Source organism: Elaeis guineensis, chromosome 10, assembly GCF_000442705.2.
Source record: "Elaeis guineensis isolate ETL-2024a chromosome 10, EG11, whole genome shotgun sequence".
NCBI classification, from domain to species: Eukaryota; Viridiplantae; Streptophyta; class Magnoliopsida; order Arecales; family Arecaceae; genus Elaeis; species Elaeis guineensis.
In genome coordinates, this window is record NC_026002.2 from 4,457,747 (window position 1) to 4,468,168 (window position 10,422).

General features: G+C 39.2%; 1 protein-coding gene across 1 annotated transcript; it reads right to left on the reverse strand.

Annotated features, from left to right (window-relative positions):
- Positions 1-6,481: 6,481 nt before the first annotated feature.
- On the reverse strand, positions 6,482-10,349 carry LOC105053137 (pentatricopeptide repeat-containing protein At4g33170). The gene is given in 4 exon segments (XM_010934186.4): positions 6,482-6,817; positions 6,819-9,490; positions 9,493-9,572; positions 10,334-10,349. Coding segments are annotated over 4 exon segments (2,889 nt in total). The 3' UTR covers positions 6,482-6,696.
- Between the last annotated feature and the right edge of the window lie 73 nt (positions 10,350-10,422).

Genomic DNA, 10,422 nt, shown 5'->3' on the forward strand with positions numbered 1-10,422 from the left:
TTTGTAATTCATGCCCAACATTGCATGCCATGAGCCAAGGATCAGGCCCAACAACTCATCACAGCCTGCCAAACTGAAATTGCACATGAAGACAAATTTGGTTGATATGGGACCTTCTCTCTTGCCAAATTTATCTTTTAGTTGTTTTAGATCAGAAAGAAAATCCCATCCTTAGAAGAACAGAAAGTATTAGATTGGTTTGATACGAAAATCTAGAATTTGCTCCTCCAAAATTTTCTGAGTTCAGAATTGAGATATTGGAAAATAACACCACTCAAGACTCATAACCCTAACCCCTGCTTAGAAGCATAAGCTTATAACTAGTGATTCGTGAGCTTACACTCAGGTCATTGCTTAACTAATTGCAAGCAAAGACCTGAAAACCAAGTCAACATGTCAAAACAATATAACTCAACCAGCAACCCATTTTGGAATGCCTTTGCCTTTCGTTGTCCCATGTCACTACTCATCTGGGATTGAGTGGGTTGAACCACCGTATCTTAATGCGTGCAAATCTCCGAGTTAGATAGCACCACCTCGCAAGCCGAGCATGAACTTTGATTTAGGAGCAGATCAAGCATTCACGACAAAGAAAATCATGATTAGATATTATTATGAAAAAAATAATTTGGCTCGTCCATCGGGCACCCATGTACCATTAATTTGTGAATGAATATACACATTAGAATTGTGCAAATGGTCAATAATTACTTATATATGTAGTAAGATTTTATGTCCCGACAGAATGGAGGATGTCTCGATCGTTCTATTCCATTGCTACGAGAAAATAGGATCAGAATGGATTCGGCACTCTGAAATCTCTTCACATTAGAAGAGAAAAGAAAGAGAAAAGACAAAAAGGAAGGAAAAGAAAAAAAAAAAAAGAAGGAATGAAGAAGAAAAAGAAAAAAAAGAAAGGATGGGAAGAAAGATAGGGGAAAAAAAGAAAAAGATAGAGAAAAAAAATAAATAAAATAAAATAAAGGGAGAAAGATGGAATATATCTAGTGGAATGCATGATCGAGAATACTATCGAGATAAGATGGGACAACATGACGTTTCGTTTTATGAAAAAATTGAAACACCTTCGTCTTATAAAATTTAAAACCTTGATATATAGTACATAAAAATTACATAGATGAGCAGGATCTTAATGTACATAAGACCAAAAGTAAATAATATACATTATATGACACTATAACATACTTAAGGTGGGGATTGAACACTAAATCTAGCAGGCAATTCTCTGTTTCAAGGCAACGTAATATTATTGCGACATAGCAGGCAAGCATATCTATTACCTAGTTCATCAAAATTGAGCTTGACTGCACCTTCTCCTTTTTCTAACCCAATGTCGAACCCTTCGGGGTTGAGCAAAAGCAAAAGATCTTAAGAATGCGGTTAAGGACTCCACCCCTCATCGGAATGGAGCGTGAACGCTTCACTGGATTCTTGACACCGGTGGCTGGAGCCTTGATGCCGGTGGTGGCCGGAGGTACATCATCCATAGAGTTGGCAACTAGTTTAAGAGGTTGTGGTTGAGACTGAAGAAGCAGGAGGGGTGGAACCCTTGGTTTAAATGGAACCACAATTGGCTCTCTAGGAAGTAGGCCTACCACCATTCTAGGTGCTTCAATTCTTCGGCCACCATGGAATAAAAGAATGATTGGGTAGCGGTTGCCATTCTTTGACGGTTTGGGCGGCGTCCAAGTCGGCAGGATCATATATACTGCTTCATGAGTTGGTCACTCAAGGTGGTGAGAATATATACTAGAGGATCCGGTTTCCCAAGGGAATCCACGAGGGTTATAGACTTAGTTTGGAGATTCCAATTTCCGCCGAAGAGAGTCTGACCTCTTAATCAAGGTTGTGTCAATTGCAAGGGACCTCATAGATTAGTTACATAGTAGGCTTTATTTCATCCATCAACCTTTTTTATTAAAAGAAATTATTTTTAATTTAGAGATTATGGGCAATAGACTTTCTTAGAATACCCTTAATCTTTTCAACTCTGGAAAAGAAAAGATTTCAATCCAAATCTATTTGTTGAATTAATTACTAAGGACTTTACTAGCTGAATCACTTGGCATCTGACTATTTTGCTCAGGCTTAAAGTGAGCTAAATTAATTGCGCTCAGAGGAACAGCATTGGACCATCTTGTTTTCCAACTCTTTGAACTTACTTTATGACAAATATTTAGTTTGCAAAGATTGGGAAATTTATGCTTGCAGGGCCCTCCATTTTGTTTGGAGAAATGCTTTGGAACCCCACTAGGATCCAAGTGTAGTTTCCTCTCCACGTGTCACTGGACGGTTGATGCTTTATACCGCCAGGACCACTTTATCTGGCACCTTTATACTGTGAATTCAGCCAATCAGGTTTTGCCATATGGCAGAGAGATCTTCTTTGGTATTTGTTCGGATCCGTGGCATTGTTTTTTATTTTTATCTTTTCTTTCCGTTTAAAGGTCTTCAAAGCGTAATCATTGGAGCAATACGATATCAATGTAGCCGTGTCTCACGGGGGGGACTGGTGCTCGGTACCGCAATCCCACTTTCGGAGATATATCTCTCCAATGCTCTTTTCTTTTCGTATGTGGAGACTGGGTCCAATGAACGAAATTTGAAAGAGAACTTTATGAAATCCTAATCAGTATATTTGTGTAGCCTAAATAAGCTGATTCTTTTTCTAGGATTTGCTAAGATTGGAACCATATCTAACGTCGGTTGTCTTTTTTTTTTTCTTTTCTTTTTTTTTTATTTGAACCATTTGGTGTCATGCAGTGTATTTTATGTTAGAAATTGGAAAGATTACTTCATTGAAAAATTAACCGTAATTTTAGAAATCATCATAAATTATATCTAAAAGTTGATATAAAATTTTGAAATTCGTGAAATTTAATTATTAGAAAGAATAGTGGATATACCTGGATCAGATCCCGAGAGTAAGCCAAAAAAAAGAAAAAGAAAAAAAAAGAAAGAAAAACCTTTTGTGCATATTAAAGGTGAGATTTTCTCCAAGATACAATAAATCTTGGCTTAATCCGGTAGTCTTTGAGTGCAACATAAGCATGTGGATAGAGGCTGGATGAATCTTTCAATTACCTTGGATAAATTTATGAAATAGTGGGAATCGAATTGTAAAATAATGTAAAAGTGTAGAAGTAGGGAAAAAGAACAGGAAAAGAGAGAAGGTTGGCACAAAAAATGTAAGCTAAGAGAACAATACTTAGAGAAGGATTTAATCTCTCTTAGTGTGGAACTTCCAGAAATTGGCTTTATTCATTAGAGCATGGATCCAGTAAACTCCCCCTCAAACATAAGACTATAATGGCTAATAAAAGACAAATTCGTCAAAATATTTTTAGGATCCATTTGGTTAGAAATCATTTATTTAGAAAAATAATTGTAGAGAAAAAATTATTATAGAAAATAGTACTGAAAAAAAATTATTATGTTTGATTAGAAGTAATCCTATATAGAAATATGACAAAATTTACAAATATATCCTTCAATACAAAAAAATTTTAATGTCAAGACCGCATTGTTATCTCGAATAAATTTTTATATAATAACTATGATCGCATAGGCTTTTCATAATATCATCGATATCTTAATTTTTTTATGAAAGCATCTTATCGAATAAATTTGAAAAGACATCAAAATAAATTTAATAATTACACATGTAATTTTACTGAATATATTTTTGTCAGGTATAGATTACCATCATTTGAAAATTTATCAAATACCAACCCCCTTATGGTATTTGTTTTACATTTTCTCTCCAAAAAAATAAGCATGGCATCCACTATTTTTTACCATCTCTCCTATTTTTCATACCGAATATGATAATCTGGGATAGGATTCATTTTTTCATACCAGATTAACTCCAACCAAACAGATCTTAAAGCTAAGTGGATATTTAGGATAGCAATTGGATCAAAATTTGTAAATATGAATCCGATTTGTCTGTTGAACAAGCTAAAAATTTAGATTTAAATCTGATCTGTCTGTTAAACAAGTAATCCGATCCATATAAGCCGTTTATTAAAAAGTCTAGTCAAGATGAATAGGTTTTTAAGGGATTAAAGAGATTAAGCAAATCGAGTTAAATATGATAGAAAATGATTAAATAAATTTTAAATAGATTAAATAGATGGAATCGTAAGCCAAAATAGATTACATGAGTTAAAGATCTGAACTTGAACTTGATCTGCATCAATAGGTCTAGATGAGTTGACCCATCTATAACCCAAAGCTATTTACATCAAATTTGGACTTGCTTAAAGCAAGATGTTTATAAATTAGATTGATGAATCAGATCATAAATTACCATTCATAGCAGATATATCTTGAAAAAAACTACTGTATTAGTGGCCAATCTATTAATAGCTCTTGTAAAACGAATATGTAGCTGAAAGGTAAACCATACACGGCAAGCCAGCCCCTGTCGGGTTGAGTTATGCATGCCTACTTAGAGTATTCAACTCCAAAGTTCACCAGCAAGTATGGTACACTAGTATTAACACATCCAATGTGGACCACACAGAATGCCTTATGTTTGAGTTTTTTATTTTTTTCAATTAGATACAATATTTTTCTAAACAGCAAATGCCGACTGAAAAAATAAAATAAAATTATTAAAATCCAAAAATATTTTTTTAAAATATTAAATAATATTAGATTTATCTAACACATTTAAACAGTAGGATATTTATGGCATGTTTAATACTATTGTTGGTTTTGTAAATCCCCTCTTTAGACAAATACCACATGAAGCATTTGCGCACTTTTAACACTCCAGATTAAAAAAATTAAAAATTAAAAACCAAAAAAATTTCATCATGCATACTTCTTTTCAGACCAGTTCAATTTTTCCATTTTATGTACTTTTATTTCAACATACGAACTCCCCCACCCTCCCTTGCAGAATGGACGGTTGGATCTTTCAGATGGTTGAGTAACATAGGAATCAAAATTCTAAAACACCCATATTGTTTTCCATCTCTCAAATCCCCGAAGGCAGCCATCCTCCATGCCCATGGCTTAGATTTTAAACAGTTTGGTCCGTTAGTCCATTCACCTGGCATCATCGAATCCGAGGGCGAATAATAGGTGTGGCTCCCTCGTTTGTTTAATGATCAAAATTTATTAATATCTTATAAATAAAATAATTGACAAACTTAACGGATCTAATGCACACATCCGTATAACACGACTACTTCCATTCTACAAAGGCCCGCATAATAATCTCTATGCGAGCGGACCGAAGGAACACTTGCAATGGGGAGAATCCCGTTCACTGTAGGATACAGCGCAACAAGCATCCGCATAGAAATGTCTATGCGGGCGTCCCGGGGGAAGAAGCGCCATCCGTCCGAGAGCTATCTCCGACGGTCGTCGGCTTGGGGGCGAACCCGACCGGCGGTAAAGAGACCGACCGGTAAGCATAAGATACTTTTAAGAATTCGCTTCAGCACCTTTCCCCGCGTCGGCACGTAGCGTGGGTGCGTCACCGGTTTAATGTTTTGGCCCCGCCGTAGGTGACGGAGCTCCGAACCGCGGTGGCCGAGGCTCTCCGGCATGGTTTTCTATCTTCGTCCGGACTACGGTGGCGACGGCGGCAGCTAAGTTGGTCTGTGGTCTCGTGCTGAGCTGTGGCCAGCTTTAAATAGGTGATGAGGGTGATGAGAATTGGAGAAGAGAAGACTGGTTCCTCCTCCAAAAGTTTTTTCCAGACACGGCTTGGGGGAATTGTAGCCCTTCCCGCGTTTTGGCACGAAGGGCTGCTGGGTTTCTACCGCCGTCTCACTTGACTCAAGTAGGACATTTTAGCTTCCTAATCTAGGATTTCACTAGACTAATCCATTTGCTTGACTTGTCTAAGCAAGGTTTAGGATTAGGATTTGGGAGACCATTTGAGGATAGATTTCTTGACACATTTACATGATGAAGACCATAAATTTGGGAAATTTGTACAGGGTCTTAGGATCCAGTCGTTGCAGTTGGAAGAGGAATACCAAACCTACATGTACACAAATTCTCTTTACAAGAAACAACCATTTGTGAGGAATATTTCTCAAGCACTGCTTAAACAAGAACAATGACAATTTGCCGCAAAATGGTGCGAGGGGATTGGTATAACTTGTGGAAATCAGTGATGCAAGAGTTGAGAGTAAAACGCTGAGTTGCCAACCCAGCACCAGAGAGCCTGTGTGCGCTAAGAATCCCCCAAAGCATTATCCTTTAATCACAAAGAGCTGCCTTGGATGGGAACTGATGATTGATCCAAAATACCAGAAACAAAACCCCAAATTACAGGACGTCTTATCTATTCCTCCATCCATTCATTCATTCAAAGGGACAAATAAGAAGGAAAGCTTGATGCTTAATTTTGTAATATAACCTTGGAAAATGGCATGGAATTGTCTGTGTTTCCACTTTCCAACAAAGAGAAGTCACATGTTAGACTGAAATCACATTTCTGCCCTGGAACAAGTAGCCGACTTATCAAATGTATTTACTGTTTATACAAATTAGGATGGCAATTGAAAGAGAATAACAAGACGTCTTCAGTTAGGTGTCAAAACATTGCAAGAATATATTATACACAGCATATTTTATCATCAAATGATCTACCTTGGAACTAATGGTGCAAGGTCAGAAAAATAAATTGAACCAGAAAGAATAGCTTAATCACCAATAATCCCCGCAGGTGCTTGCTCCATCTTTAAAGCAGTGGAAGCGACTTGCATCCCTTAAGACAATCTCGCGTCCAACAACCTTGGATATGTATTTGATTGCATTATGGCAATCGTTTCTCACTGTGATAGTAAAGTGAACACTCTTTTTCTTCTTCTTCAACATCTAAAAGCACATAATCTGTATCTGGAACATAACCCTCACCTTTAATCCTTCCTATTAAATCCTCCAGTTTATCATAAATAGCATCAGTTTCAGGGTGAGACTGATCATCAACAACAAACAAGTGCATCTTGTTCTGCACCTCAATCCAACTGTAACCAGGATCCTTTTTCACATTCCTGTTCTTCATACTTTTCCTAGCATTAGCTACGTCATCCCACCGGTTGGCAGCCGCATACATGTTAGAAAGTAGAACATATGCTGAAGAGTCAAGGGGCTCCAAATCCAAAAGCCTAGTTGCCATCCGTTGTCCAATCTCTATGTTTCCCTGAATTCTGCATGCACCAAGCAATGCCCTACACATGGATGCTGAAGGATTAAAAGGCATTGTGTCGATGACCCTTTCTGCCTCTGCAAGAAGCCCTGCACGGCCAAGAACATCAACCAGGCAGGAATAGTGCTCTATGTCAGGTTCCATGCCATAATCTGTATGCATAGAGTCAAAATAGCCATAAGCTTCAGAAACTAATCCTGAATGGCTACAAGCTGACAGAACACCAATGAAGGTGATCTTATCAGGTTGTATGCCCTCTGATCTCATATTCCTGAAAACGTCTAGGGCTTTTCTGCCATTTCCATGCTGGGCAAGACCAAGCACCATGGCATTCCAAGAGGCTATACTTTTCACATCCATCCTCTTGAATAAATTGTATGAATCTTCTACACTTCCACATCTAGCATACATATACATAATTGAAGTCCCCACAAAAGTATCTGAAGCACACTCCAACTTTATGGCATTTGCATGAATTTGCCTTCCTTGATCCAATGCAGCCAAACAAGAACAAGCTTTAATGAGGGAAGCTAAAGTAAATTCATCAGGCAAAGAACCAGACTGCCTCATCTGATGGTATAGAGTGAGGGCATATTCCTCATCTCCATTCTCTACACATCCCGAGATCATGGCTGTCCAAGCAACATCATCAGGTTCACTGATATCATTGAAGATGGTAGCTGCATGCCTGAAATCACCACATTTGATATACATATCTAATATCCCGCTACTAACACACAAATCTGAATCCAAACCAAGTCTTATTGCATGAGCATGGATTTGTTTCCCTTCTTCAAATGCAACTAAGCCACTGCACGCTTTAAGAACAGTTGCTAAGGTAAAATGGTTAGCTCTCTCACCATTTCTTATCATTGACATAAATAGATCTAATGCCTTATAATTGTCATAGTTTGTCACATATCCAGCAATTAATGCATTGCAAGAAGTCAGATCAAACCAATCCATGCCACCAAAAAGAATCTCTGCTTCCTCCAAGCTTCCTTTCTTTGCATAGACATCAATCAGTGCAGTCAATACAAAGCTATCCATAAATAGAGACAATTTTATGGCAAAACTGTGAACTTGTTCATGGAAGGAAGAGCCTCTGGTGATCCCTGAGCATGCACGAAGAATACTTGCCAATGTGAATTCATCAGGAACTATCCCATGCTTTAACATGTCCATGAAAAGGCCGATTGATTTTTCTTCCAAACCATTTTGTATACTGCTGGATATCAGTGAATTCCATGAAACCAAATCCAATTCTTCCATCTCATCAAACACTTGCCTTGCAGAATTCATGCTATTCATCTTTGCATACAATTTTATAATATTATTTGAGACAGAAACATCCAAACAAAATCCTGCCTTTATAGTCATTCCATGGATCTGTTTCCCCATCTCAAAACACTCTGCACCTGTGGCTGCACTAAGTACGATTACTAATGTCACATTATCTTGGCCCACATTCAACCTCTTCATCTCCACAAAGCAAGCCAAAACAGATTCATTCTCGCCAGCCTTGACCTGTTCAGACATAGTTTTATTCCAACTTATCACGTCAGAAATGTCATTGAAAAGGCATGATTTGATCCCAAAAGCCCGAACCTGCTCCACATTCCTATCCATTTCTTTACCCATTAGAATGCAGCAGACACTGGCTTCATCAGGACGGAGGGTTCCACTGCGGTGCAACTCCGAGAACATAAAAAATGCGTCTTTGACCAAACCCATCTGAGCATACCCCTTAATCATTATATTCCATAGCACAACATCTCTTTCAGACATTCCATCAAACAGATACTGAGCTTCGTCCAAGAGTCCAAACTTGGAGAACACGTTCACTAGAGAACTGGAAACCATCGCATGCGTGTCCAAACCAATCTTAATAGAGCAGCAGTGGACGACCTGGGAAGTAGAAAGAAGGTCGGGGGAGCTGGCGCAGAGCTTAAGGATGGGCGGAAAGGTGAGGTGACTCGGGGGCATGGCAGAACGGAGCATGAGGCGGAAGAGGAGGAGGGCGTCGGCGGCTTGGCCGTGGAAGGCGTAGGCGGAAAGGAGGGAGTTCCACGTGACGGAGTCCCGGCGGGGCGTCTGGTCGAACAGGCGGCGGGCGCAGGGGAGGGAGCCACACTTCGAGTACATGTTGATGAGGTTGTTGGCGAGGAAGCGGTCCGGGGCGGTGCCGGAGGTGACAATGAGGGCGTGGACGCGGCGGCCGAGGCGGAGGTCGCCGGCGAGGATAGCGTGGCGGAGAGCCGGGAGCCATGGCGAGAGGTGCGGAGGGGGGGTGGGAGGCGAGAGAGGGTGAGGTTTAAGGACGACCGAGCGGTGATTTTAAGGCCGAGGGTTTTGGACGGAGGGGTACGAGCATCTGGGTGGTGTAGAGTTCATGAGGAGGGTTCGCTTAAATCTTAGTTAAGAACATGGTTTAAAATAACGGGTTACAACGGTTTGGGCCACCCTCCTGACGTACCTTACTTCGCTGACTAATATAGATATACAAATATAGTTATCTTAAAATATTTCTGTTCTGCTTCTGCATAGGTATGAAGTTCTGAAATAGATACAGAGATAAAAATTTGTCGAACAAACTACATCTTTTCTGGGCATTCGAGAACGAGTATTATTGTAAAAGGAACAAGATTTTAGTCTCACATCGGCTGTTCAATCAAATCACCTCACCGATACCCTCCAATCTCTCGTAAGACACTTTTTAGTCCGCAAAGCAGTTCACGAGAATAAAACCGTATGGAGATCCTACGGAGACATCAAAAGTAGACAATATTTTGCAGACGGATGAGACCGTCTTACATCCGACATGAGTTATGGGTGCATCCTGAAAGCTGGTTCGATCATTATGAGCTTGGTTGGTCGGATCGCAGTGAGTATAAAATCAAATTTTTCAAAAGAGAAATTTTTTCATCAAATGCGCTGGTGCCAATAATTAATACGAGAAACAATGGTGAGTGAACAAATATGTCATTATCTGGATTGATGGAAACAACTTCAGCAAAGTAGACTGATAACAGACTTTAAAAAGCAAGGAGCAATTTGAGGCAAGGGCTAGTGATTGCTGACTCTTCTCATACCAATTCACATACCCAATCTAGGATAACACATGAATCACATTACATTCTTTGCAGTACATGCATGCAATCCAAGAAAAATCAGCAAGAGAGTGTACTCATTCATATTGGCCAAAAGAAAAACTTCGTAGGTGC